A 13,585-nucleotide genomic window follows, 5' to 3' on the forward strand; every position below is an offset into this window, starting at 1 on the left:
CATTCCATGACTGGAAAGGATCAATTCATCAAGAAGACATAATAATCTGAATGTGTACACACCTAATAATATAGCTTCAAAATCTATTAAGCAAAAACTGACAGATATCAAAGGAGAAACAGACAAATCCATAATTACAGATGGAAATTTAAACACTTCTTTCTTAGAAACTGACAGAACAATTGGGCAAGTTAGATAGGTTAGGGAAGACTTGAAAAACACTAAAAAAACCAACTTGACTTAATGTACGTTAGAACAATGGTCCCCAACCTTTTTGGCACCAGGGGACCAGTTTCATGAAAGACAATTTTTCCACAGATCAGCGGTGGCGGGGGCATGTTGAGAAGGGAAGGTTTCGGGATGATTCAAGAGCATTGTATTTATTGTGCAGTCAGACCTCTCTACTAATGATAATCTGTATTTGTAGCCACTCTCCAGCACTAGCATCACTGCCTCAGCTCCACCTCAGGTTTTTAGGCATTATATTCTCATAAGGAACATGCAGCCTAGATCCCTGACATGCACAGTTTATAGGAAGGTTCGCATTCCTATGAAAATCTAATGCCACTGCTGATCTGACAGAAGGCAGAGCTCATGTGGTGATGTCAGTGATGGGGAGTGGCTGTAAATACAGATAGAAGCTTCACCCACTCACCCTGCCCCACTGCTCAGCTCCTGCTGTGCCGCCTGGTGCCTAACAGGCCACAGACAGGTACTCCTCAGCAGCCCAGGGGTTGGGGATCACAGCATTAGAACACCACACTCAACAAAGCAGAACAGAAAATCTTTTCGGATGCACATGAAACATTAAATAAGACAGAACCAATATAAAATATATTCTCTGATCATCATAGAATTAAATTATAAATCAATAACAAAAAAGATTATCTAGAAAATCCACACATATATTTAAATTATTAATAAACAATATACTTCTAACAACCCACTGGTCAAAGAAGAAATTACCAAGAAAATTAGAAAATATTTCAGGATAAATGCTAATTAAAACCTAACATATCAAAATGTGTGGGATGCAGTTAAAGAAGTACTTGAAGAAAATTTATACTTTCTATTGTGGAAAAAGGAAGGCCTAAAATCAATCATCTAAGCTTATACTTTACGAATCTAGAAAAAGAAGAGCAAACTAAACCCAAAACAAATTAGAAAAAGGAAAAAATAAGAATAGATATCAATAAAACAGAAAATGGACAATCAATAGAAAAAAATCAACAGCACCAAAAGTTGATTCTTTGAAAGAAAAAAAAGAGAGAGAGAAAATCCACAAATGATCAATAACATGAATGAAAAAGAGTATATCACTACAGATCTTAAAGACATTAAAGAATGCCAGGATACTAAACATTTGAAATCATCCAACCTACCTCTTCAAAGGAATATTTTTCTACAGTATGAAGAGCATCTTGTGTCTCATTCCACCCTCCAATAGAATAGATGCAGTCATTGAGGGCAGCCACCCCAAGATATGCTCTTCTGGTTCCCATTGGAGGAAGTGGAGACCAACGCTTAGAAAGTGGATCATAAACTTCAAAAGAACGAAGCTCTATTCCTTCGTTGCTGATGCCCCCAACTACATAAATTAAACCTGGAAATGGAATATTTTTGCTCAGATTCTATAGAAAATAAGATACAAATAATGATGAAGAGTAATAGTTGTGTTTTATGTTTGCTGTGCTGGTGCTATTTTTAATCTAGGGCTTACAATATTAGTTAAGAGAAAATCAACTTCAGCCTAGTTTATCACGTCTCACATTTAAACGTGTAAAAATTAGGGGAATTAATTTAAAGTGGCATTGAATTTTCAAAGAATTTAATGATACTGTAACAAAATAATTTGTCAGCCAAGGATTTTCTATCTCATTGTCTGCTTGGTGATCTCAGGTTCCAGATCCACTTCTATCATCCATAGATTTAAAAAAAAACAGGGACACGGATGTTTCTTTCCCTAAAACATGTCACGCACTTAAGCTGGGAATGACATTGTCCTCATTGGTGACAGCCTATATGTTGTTCAGAGGAATATAATATAGAGAATTTAAATTAGAATACATGTGGCTAGATTAAGGTATCAGAATCAATTACTAGAATACTATAGAATATAACTTACAGAGAGTTCCTTATTAAATTTGATTTGAAACTAATGGTTTTGATAATCTACAATTATTTTTGAGTCCCTAGTTTTGATTCCCATGTTCCAAAGTAAGGAGTTATAAAGAATGACATTTTAAGAAACATGGGCTAAATGTTAGTAAACTTGGGTTTTAGTTCCAGTTTTGCCAGTAACCAATTATGAGAAAAGACAACTCACAACTTTCCTGATCTTCAGCTTCCTCATCTATAAATTAGAGTTTGAAATAGATAATTTCTAAGATGCCTCTCTAACTCTATGATTTTAGGTGGGGAGATAAGAATAATAAATATAAAACAAGTAGAAAACACTATAATATTAAACAATAAAATATAGACTGCACCATGTAATTTGAACATTTAAATGCTAATGGAAATTGGAAACGATAACCACAAAACAGGAGGAACTTGAGCTGGAAATATAGCAGGCTGAGCTGGCATGGAACAATGGGTAGGTTGCTTCCTACTCCACAGCTGCACATAAATTGAGTCTCTAATGCTGGACAGAGAATCAGCTTCTATTTAAAAGAGCTTACTACCTACCTCTCAGAGTGTAGCAGACAATTAAAGTAATGTTTGTGTACCATTCTAATATGCAGCACAGCATTTTTCAAATCAGTCATGATTATATTCTTTTTTTTTTTTTTTGGGAAATAGTCTTACTCTGTCACCCAGGCTGCAGTGCAGTGGCACAACCATAGCTGACTACAGCTCTGAACTCTGTCACAGATTATGTTCTATATGGGCCAGGCATGGTGGCTCATGCCTGTAATCCCAGAACTTTGGAAGAATGAGGTGGGAGGATTGTTTGAGGCCAAAAGTTCAAAACCAGCCTGGGCTACATAATGAGAGCTCATTCATCTCTACAAGAAATTTTTAAAAATTAGCTGGGCATGGTGGTGTGTGGCTGTAGCCCCAGGACTTTGGAAGGCTAAGGCAGGAAGATTGCTTGACCCTAGAAGTTCAAGGCTGCAGTGAGCTATTATCACACCCCTGCACTCTAGCCTGGGTGACAGAGTGAAACCCTGTCTCTTAAAAAAATATATATGAGTATGTATATTTTTTCGATGCGGACTGAATCACAATATACTTTGTTCTTTTTTTTTTTTTTTTAACTGTTCCTGAAGCACTTACTCAATGCACTTTGTGGGGGGGAAAAAAAAAAACCAAAACACTAAAGAAGTCTATTAAATAGAGACTGTGAAAATCGTTTTTGATATTCCCTCCCTCCCTAGAAATATTTACTCAGATGGGGCCAGGCACAGTAGCTCATGCCTGTAATCCTAGCACTTTGGAAGGACTGAGGCAGGAGGATCACTTGAGGCCAGCAGTTTGAGACCAGTCTGGGCAACACAGTGAGACCGCCAATTCTACAAAAAAAAAATTTAGCTGGCATGATGGCACGTGCCTGTAGTCCCAGCTACGAGGGAGGCTGGGGCAGACTTGAGCCCAGGCGTTTGAAGTTGCAGTGAGCTGTGATGATGCCACTGCACTCTAGCCTGGGTGACAGTGAGACCTTGTCTCCCACCCCCCCTCCAAAAAAAGAAATATTTACTCAGATGTTCATGGGAGAGAAAATGACAATAGCAGATGACATTTCAAAAGCTTATTTTGCTAGTCAGGTATTTGTGTTTATCTGGAATTTTTAGTTCTAGCTTTGTTTATTTTGGAAAAAGTCAATTATTTTGGCAATAAAGAAATAGAGGTCAATGCTAAGAGGTAAAAAGCAGAATTTCTGTACTGCTGGTGTCATTCATTCAGTATTAACAGACCTAAAATATACTTTTGTGAAAATAAAGCCTCAAACCTGAACTATTTTTTCAGAAACTATATTTTGAGGGAAAATATTTCTAAAGTAAATACCTTGCATTTCACAGCACCCAAAGTAGTAGCGTGACACAGCCATGTTGCCAACTACTTCCCATTTATTTTCATCAGGATCAAATCGTTCAATGGTGTTCCCTATCTCAGCTCCAACCCATCCACCTGTAACCAAATAGAAAAATGTTTATTTCTAGGATAAAGGAATCTTATTTGTGCAAAGAACTTAGAAAATATTTGATCCAAATACTTCATATTACAGATCAGTATCACATGGACCAGCGAGGTTATTTGTTCCAAAATCATATAAAGAGTTAGAATTCGACTGTGAGTAGAACTCAGCCCTTTTAATTCCCTGTCTAATTTTAACTAGAGACTAAAATAAAACAAAACAAAAATAAAAACGTCAACATACTACATGGGAAATAAGGTATTTTGCAAAACTGCCTTTTGAAATGACTTCTACATATTCAAAATGGTTATCCTAATCAAGGCCAGCTCTAAGCTGAATCAGAGTATACTGTGTATTTAGTGGCATTTCAGGAACTTCAAAAAGGTCCTTCGTCCCCACAATAGCATTTCTTTAACACTCTCCAATTCTTGAAATTAAAAATGTTTGTTTCCAATAATTTGAGGTATAACTGCAAAATGAAAATATTGATGGGAGTAATCAAATATAATGGATTAAATTCACACTGTGCTAATTGATATTTTTTCCATAATAGGCTTTGAGCGTGGGAGGACACTGAGTCCCATACAGTGAATTGAGGAAAGAGTGATAAAGAGAAAATAATGGATGCTGGAGATTCTGAGGGCTATATCAAGTTACAATTTTCCCTAGAACAACCTTGCTTGTAACATTTGTTACATAGATAATCAAAGAAGTAGAATAACTTACTCAAAATTATTTACTGAATCTGCAATAATGAAAATAATCTAGTGCAGAACTTCCTTTTGGTATCTTTAATTTTTTGATATGTGCTTTCTTATATTAGACATAATTAGGCCACTATACAGAATGGAAGAAATGTTATATATTTAATTAAAATCATGAGATTTAACTAGTCAGTCATGCTTCACTGGACATCTCATCTATATTTTATCTCCAGTAATACAATTTTGAGAATAAGAATTAAAAGAGCTGATGAGAGCATCTACAGCATACTCCACAAGTTTGTGATGACAGGCCTTGCACTAGCCGAGAATGACCTGCAGGGAAATATGAGCAACCAGCAGCTTGGCTGGTCAGGGGTCTACTGCCTGCCCAGGAACTACAGAGGATGTGTCTGCTCCACCAGGACCTCCCCATAGGCGCTCAAGTCTTCCTGTGCCATCCCTTACCTGAGTGTGTCCTCAGGATGCACAGCCCAGGGGCAATCCCTCTGTCCACACATCCCTGCCCACTCTCTCCCCCAAGATCCTGCCAGCCTCCTCTCCCATGCCCCTGTCAGCCCCCAGGGTGTGCAGATCAAAGCAGATCAATTAAAAAAAAAAAGAATTTAAAGAGCTAAAAAGAGGGAAGGAACATTTCTAAAATAATCAGAACATAAGAATTTAAATAATATTAGCTATCATTAAACTGAACAGCATAATTACCCAAAGCATAGATGGCCCCATAACACACACACACTCCTAAACCACAGCGGGGATGATTCATTGAAGCTACAGTTGTCCACTGTTTAGTAACTGGATCATAGCATTCAGTACAGTCAAAAATCATCGAATCCTTTTCACCTGAGTTAAATAAAAGAGACACACACCGGAAGGCTTAGTAAAAAATGCTAACAGACTAGCACCATAATACAATAATACCATATTCAATAACATTCTCTATTGTTAGAAATTCAATTATGTCTCATTTTGTAATATTCATTAAAATTAATTTGTCTGGCAAGTATTATTTTGAATCTGTAGCACTGTCATTTATTAAAGCCCATTTATGAAACAAAGGCATAATTTTCCTATTATCTATTTGCAATTCTACCACCCAAACAACCTATGTAATGTTCTTTTCTTTTTTCCATTTTTAGTAGAGACAGCGTCTTGCTTTTGCTCAGGCTGGTCTCAAACTCCTGAGCTCAAGTGATCCTCCTGCCTCAGTCTCCCAGAGTGCTAGGATTACAGGCATGAGCTACCACACCCAGTCCCGTACAATTTGCATTTTAATATTTCTATATTTTTTCATGTATTAGTCTGGGTAGCTGGCCCTGGTATAATTTGAGGGTTTTTTTTTTTTTTTTTTTTTTTTTGACAGGGTCTCGCTCTGTTACCTGGGCTAGAGTATAGTGGCAGTGGCATCATCATAGCTCACTGCAACCTCAGACTCCTGGGCTCAAGTGATCCTCCTGCCTCAGCCTCCTGAGTAGCTGGGACTATAGGCACACATCACCACGCCCAGCTAATTTTTCTATTTTTTGGTAAAGCGGGGGGAGGTCTCGCTGTTGCTCAGGGTGGTCTTGAACTCCTGGCCTCAAGCAGTCTTCCCCCTCTGCCTCCCAAAGTGCTAAGATTACAGGTGTGAGTCACCACACCTGGCCAACAACTGAGAAAATTGAAGCAATTAAACTAGAACACATACAACTTTTCCCAGAGAAAGGCAAGAAAGACAATGAAGCTAAAACATAATGGGGGGCGGGGGGGGTGGGGAGAAGAGTAGAAAGTGATATTTGACACATAGAAACCATCTCATATAAGGGCCTCGTGTTACTGAAAGCTCAGCACTGGTCCCCGAGGCCATTATTAGAAGGATGAGGACAAGTGGTTTGAGAAGAAGGAAAGAGGAGTTTATTAATTTGCCAGCAATGAAGAGGCTGGCAGACTCCCGTCTAAAAGTACCAATGTCCTGCCTCTGAACAGAAGTACAGAGCTTTTATTATTTTCATTTATGTATTTATTTTTTTGAGACAGAGTCTCGCTCTGTTGCCCGGGCTAGAGTGAGTGCCATGGCATCAGCCTAACTCACAGCACCCTCAAACTCCTGGGCTTAAGCGATCCTACTGCCTCACCCTCCCGAGTAGCTGAGACTACAGGCATGTGCCACCATGCCCAGCTAATTTTTTCTATATATATTTTTAGTTGGCCAGCTAATTTCTTTCTATTTTTAGTAGAGACGGGGGGGCGGGGGGTTCCTCGCTCTTGCTCAGGCTGGTCTCAAACTCCTGACCTTGAGCGATCCACCCACCTCGGCCTCCCAGAGTGCTAGGATTACAGGCGTGAGCCACTGTGCCCGGCCCGGCCCAGAGCTTTTAAAGGTTCTGATCAATTCCTATATTCAGCCAAGAAAATCTCGTGACCTCCAGTTAATCCCATCTTTGGCTAAAACAATCTTGTGACCTCTGCCGCCCTGATTCATCCCATCTTCGGCTAAGATAATCTCATGACCTCCACCAGACAATTCCCTTGAGCCATCTCCTGTGGCACAAAGAACAAAGGACACTCCCCTGCCCCTCACGATCACTGGCCTGAGACATGGATATAGATTTTAGTTCTCAAAAAAAGGTAAGCGGGTTTTGAAGAGACAGAAAACATTTTTACCCTTTTTTTCAGGCCATTTTTTCTGTTACACTTGTAAGCTATGGATGAAGGCTGGATCTTATCTTAAGGGTGAACAGAAGGCAATGACATGATCAAACTTAAATTTTAGAACATTTCAGGCCGCAATGTACAGAATAGACTTTAGGGAAATAAAAACAGAAGTAAGTAGACTAGAGTATTACAGTGATCAGGTAGATACATCTGCATATATATTGATGGATTGGATGTGGAATGTGAAAGAGTGAGTGTCATCAAGGATGATTTAAGTTTTGTCCTGAGTCACTGAGTGAATCGTGATTACCATTTAGAAAGTGGCAAACCCTGGGACATAAGGAGATTAGGAGGTGAGGAAATCAAAGAGTTTGGCTTAGATGTGTTAAATTTGAAGTAAACATTAGACATCCAAGAGAAGTTTAAACAGTTGTGTATGTAAGTCTGGAGACCAGGGAAGAGATGAATGTATAAATTTGAGAGTCATCAGTACATAGATAGTATTTAAAGGCATAAGGCTAGAGGAGAACACTAGAAGAGTAAATGTAGATAGTCATCTCAGAACTGAGTCCTGGGATATTCTAGTATTTATTTATTCATTATTTTTTTGAGACGGGGGTCTCACTATATCACTCAGGCTGGTAACTCCTGGGCTCAAGGATCCTCCCACCTTAGTCTCCCACCTTAACCTCCCAAACAGCTGGGATTACAGGTGCCAGCCACTGTGCCAAGTTTCATCCTAATATTTAGAGGTTTGAAAGAGAAAGAGGATCCCAAAAAAAAAAAAAAAAAAACCAGAAGCAACTGTCAGTAAAGTAGGAAGAAACCAAGGAGTTCATTAAAACCAAAGCACCTCCCCCTAAAAAGGAGGTGTATTAATTATGATCTTTAACTTTTCTGTATTGCTGATGCTTGACATCTGGGGCCTTGCTGATCCTGAAGCAACCGCCCCTTCCAGGGCTAGCTGATTTCTACAGATAGCAAACTTGCCTTCAAGAGGGCCTTTTAAATGCAAACTAACCAATCCAGAACCCACAACTCCACAACCTCCTTTATCTAGCACTATTCTTCTGCCTTAATCACCCCCAGGCCAGGTACCAGACAATTAGGGACCATCCCTATGTCCCAGAGTCAGCTGAAATCATTTAAACTAGACAATCTTTTAAACTAGCTAATCCTGTTTTCTATGCCTTTTCCTGTTTTTTCCTATAGAAACCGCAATGAAGGCTCTTGCCAACATTTCCCCCGCTTTCCTTTTGCCTGCAGACAGACTCCCAATGCAGCTGACAGTATGATAATTTAATACTTCACTATTAGCTGCATAGTGTTTGCTGACTGATTCTTGCCTGTGGCAAGGTGTGCACCCTTTTCTTGGGAACTGTAACAAACTATCTTTTCAATGACAGTTGTCTACTGATCTGTTGGCCTCACCATACCTGAATAATAATAAAATCTACATTTTAAAATGGGAGGGCCGGTGCGGTGGCTCATGCCTATAATCCTAGCACTCTGGGAGGCCAGAGGCAGGAGGATCGTTCGAGGTCAGGAGTTCAAGACCAGCCTGAGCAAGAGCAAGACCCCCGTCTCTACTGAAAATAGAAAGAAATTAGCTGGACAACTAAAAATATATAGAAAAGATTAGCCGGGCATGGTGTTGCATGCCTGTAGTCCCAGCTACTGGGGAGGCTGAGGCAGAAAGATCCCTTGAGCCCAGGAGTTTGAGGTTGCTGTGAGCTAGGCTAACGCCATGGCACTCTAGCCCGGGCAACAGAGTGAGACTCTGTCTCAAAAAACAAACAAACAAAAAAAAAAACCCAAAAAAAAAAAAAAAAAAAAACGGGAGGACTTTAAGAAGTAGGAAGCAATGTGTTAAATTATTCTGAGAGGTTGAGGAAGATGAGAACTGAGAATTACAAGAATGGTCTCTGTGGACTGAGAGGGATGAAAAGCAGTCTGATTGGAGTGGGTTCAATAGAGTTGTTGGTAAATAAAGACCACTCTCCTTTTCTATCAAGAAGCAAAGAAATGAAGCAGGGGCTACAGGAGGTCATGAGGTCAAAAGAGGGTTTATTTTTTTAAGATGGGAGTTATTACAGCAACTTTTTTGCTAATCATTCAGTAGAGAGAAGAAACCTAATAATGCTATAAAGAGTGGATAATCGCAAGAACAAGATCCATGAATTAGTGTGAACAGGTAGGACCTGGTACACAGGTGGAGACAATAGGGGTAGCAACAGTTCATCCACAGTGATAGGTCAGAAAAGAGTACATGAGCAGAGATACAAGTAGACCAGTAGATATGAGAACCAAACAGAAAAATAGACAAAAGATATGAACTGGTTCATAGAAGAGAAAATACAACTGGCCAATGAAACATGTGAGAAGATACTCAACTTCCCTTATAATATAGAATATGTAAATAAAAATTAGATATTAGTTTTTTACCTATCAGACTGGCAAAAGTTAAGAAGCTGGATAATAGGCCAGGCATGGTGGCTCACGCCTGTAATCCTAGCACTCGGGGAGCGAGGCAGGAGGATTGCTTGAGCCCAGGAGTTTGAGACCAGACTGAGCAAGAGTAAGACCCTGTCTCTACTAAAAAATATAAAATTTAGCCAGGTGTCATGGTGCACATCCGTAGTCCCAGCTACTCAAGAGTCTGAGGCAGGAGGATCAACTAAAACCTAGGAGTTTGAGGCTATAGTGAGCTATGATGACACTAATGTACTCTAGCCAGGGTGACAGAGTGAGACTGTTTAAAAAAAAGTTTGATAATATATAGTGTTGGCAAGAGAGTAAAGAAACAGGTACTCGCATCTATTGTTGGTGAAGATAACTTGTTACTATCTATTAAAACTAAAATTGTGCTTAATCCCCAGCAATTTCCCTTCTCAGCATATGCCCTACTGAAATATTCATATACATGCACAAGGAGACATATATAAGGATGTTCACTGGAACACTGATTGTAGTAGCAGGAATTTGGAAACAAATTAAATGTCCATCAGTAAAAGAAAATTTAAATATATTACACCATACCCAAAGTATGAAATACTATAAGGAAAGTTTTAAAAAATGAGGTCTATCTCTAGACATTGATTCATTAAGATCTACTCCTACACATATATAATATAAAGTAAAAAAGGCATATTTTGGAAACCTATTGTAAGATACCAAGTATATATTTTAAAACCCATATAAAATAAACATATAACACACAAATGCAAGAGTAGAAAAAGATCTAAAAGGATACATACTAAATTGTTAATAATGATTTTTCCCTGGAGATTCTATGGGTGTGTATTGGAGAGGGAGTTCGTCTGTAGACAAGACAGACTTCAACTATGACTGCATTGGATTTTTTAACAATGACAATGTATCTACTTATTACTTAAATAATTAAAAATAAGTATTTTAAGTATAATAAGTAAAAATTTAAAAAATGTTAAAAACAATACATATCTCAGAAAGTTAAACATACAGTTACCATATAACTTAACAATCCCACTCTTAGGTATATACCCAAGAGAAATGAAATATATTTCTACACAAAGATTTATACGTGAATGTTTGTATGAGCTTTATTCACAATAGCCACAAAGTTGAAATAACCAAAATGTCCATCAACTACAGAATGGATAAACAAAATGTGGTATATCCACCCAATTGAATATTATTCAGCAATAAAAAGAAATGAAGCGCCAGTACATGCTATGACATGCTAAGTTAAAGAAGTCAGACTCAAAAGGCCACATATTATGTTATTCTATTTATATGAAATGTCCAGAATAGGCAAATACATAGAAACATAAAGTAGATTAGTAGTTACTAGGGATTGGGAGGGAGATGGGGATTAACTGCTAATGGTTATAGTGTTTCTTTTTGGGGTGATAAAATATTCTGGAATGAGATGGTGGTGATGGTTGCACAACTGAGTGAATATACTAAACACCACTGAACTATTTACTCTAAATGGTGAATTTTGGTATTTGAATCATATCTTTATTTTATTTTTATTTTTTTTTTTTTGAGGCAGAGTCCTGCTCTGTCACCCTGGCTAGAGTGCCATGGCGTCAGCCTAGCTCACAGCAACCTCAAACTCCTGGGCTCAATCCTTCTGCCTCAGCCTCTCAAGTAGCTGGGACTACAGGCATGCGCTACCATGCCCAGCTAATTTTTTCTATATATTTTTAGTTATCCAGCTAATTTCTTTCTATTTTTAGTAGAGATGGGGTTTCGCTCTTGCTCAGGCTGGTTTCAAACTCCTGAGCTCAAACAATCAGCCTGCCTTGGCCTCTCAGAGTGCTAGGATTACAGGTGTGAGCTACCATGCCCAGCCTAAATTATATGTTAATTTTAAAAACTCAATATTGAGAATATGAACCCAGATATGTATATATCCTGAAGAAAGTATACATAAATGTTAACTGTGCTTATCTCTCGGTGGTACAATTGTGGTATGAGTGATTTTTATTTTCTTTTTCATATGCTTCTGTTTTAGCAAAATTCTCTACAACATGCCTGAATTACTTCTATAATTTACAAAGTATTTAAAAATTTGGCCAGGCACAGTGGCTCACACCTATAATCCAGCCCTTTAGGAGGCTGTAGTGTGAGGATCACTTGGGCCAGGAGTTCAAGACCAGCTTAGGCAAGTGAGACCCTATCTCTAGGAAATTTTTTTTTTAATTAAAAAAATAAATAAAATTTAAAAATTATATATTAAGGAATATCTTTTTTTTTTTTTTTTTTTTGAGACAGAGTGTCGCTTTGTTGCCCTGGCTAGAGTGAGTGCCGTGGCATCAGCCTAGCTCACAGCAACCTCAAACTCCTGGGCTTAAGCGAGCCTACTGCCTCAGCCTCCCGAGTAGCTGGGACTACAGGCATGCACCACCATGCCTGGCTAATTTTTTCTATATATATTTTAGTTGGCCAGCTAATTTCTTTCTATTTTTAGTAGAGACGGGGTCTCGCTCTTGCTCAGGCTGGTCTCGAACTCCTGACCTCGAGCGATCCACTCGCCTCGGCCTCCCAGAGTGCTAAGATTACAGGCGTGAGCCACCATGCCCAGCCAGGAATATCTTAAGATAGGAATGTTGATAGTATAATCTTATTAATAGCTAGGAAAGTCACGCCACTTTTGAAGAGATTCCTCAAGCACTTCTGTGTTATCAGGAAAGGCAATATATACATACACAAGTGTCACACAAAGACATTGTGACGCTAGGCTGAACAGGAGAGTTCATGCAAAAAAACTACATAGAATTGACAAAATGTATATAAAAGGAATTATTACAGTTCTAGTCAAAGATTACATGGAATTATGGTCTTTATGCTGACAGAAAGTTATTGCTTAAAACTCTAATTTCTTTGTTGGAATTTTTTGATACACCATGGCATTTATTGAGTTAATAAGTAGTTTGAGTGATGGTTGTGTACCCTCCAAAGGAAAAACAAAATCAAATAGTCTCTGTATCTCTCACAATTTAAACTGATAGTCCCATAGTCATAAAATAATTATAAAATTTTTGATATATGACAACTCTTAGTGTTTTAGACTGATCCATAGAAATAAAGCAAAATGATTAGCTATAAGGTTTAAATATGATTTACCTAAGCTTGCTATAAAGACATATTATCCAGAAATAATTATTGATATTAAAAGTATTAGTATTTATTTCTTTTTAGATCCCTCTCTGATAATTATTTCTTTCCAACATTCAAATCCCCTCTTATTTAATTCTATTCATCATTTTATAATTTATAATAATAATTTCAGAAAACACAGTGATTTCAATAAAGAAATATATCCCACTGGTTTATTAAAAATGAATCATAATGCAGCTTTTAGAATTTAAAAAATTTTTTATCATACAATATTGATCTGAATTTTGGTGCCACATTTTTAGAAACAACTTTTCATTAAAATCATACCTAAGTATTCTGTCTTGTGACGTATGTATATGTCTTGTGACATATGTATATATTCCCTTTCCTGAAATAAATCATGATATCCATCTACTATGTAATATTCAACATCTTGTGTTTCCTTTTTCTTTCTTTCATTCATTTATTCAATAAATGATTATTTATT

The 13,585-nt window shown here is 37.8% G+C and overlaps 1 protein-coding gene across 1 annotated transcript in view; it reads right to left on the reverse strand.

The window, feature by feature from the left end:
- IPP (intracisternal A particle-promoted polypeptide) overlaps positions 1-13,585 on the reverse strand; it is a 42,078-nt gene that overhangs the window by 10,129 nt on the left and 18,364 nt on the right. The window contains exons 6-8 of the mRNA XM_069479891.1: positions 5,563-5,700; positions 4,009-4,131; positions 1,383-1,603 (exon numbers count right to left, since the gene is read on the reverse strand). Coding sequence (XP_069335992.1) covers positions 1,383-1,603; positions 4,009-4,131; positions 5,563-5,700 — 482 coding nt within the window. The remainder of the gene's footprint in view (positions 1-1,382; positions 1,604-4,008; positions 4,132-5,562; positions 5,701-13,585) is intronic.

Source organism: Eulemur rufifrons, chromosome 8 (genome assembly GCF_041146395.1).
Source record: "Eulemur rufifrons isolate Redbay chromosome 8, OSU_ERuf_1, whole genome shotgun sequence".
NCBI classification, from domain to species: domain Eukaryota; kingdom Metazoa; phylum Chordata; class Mammalia; order Primates; family Lemuridae; genus Eulemur; species Eulemur rufifrons.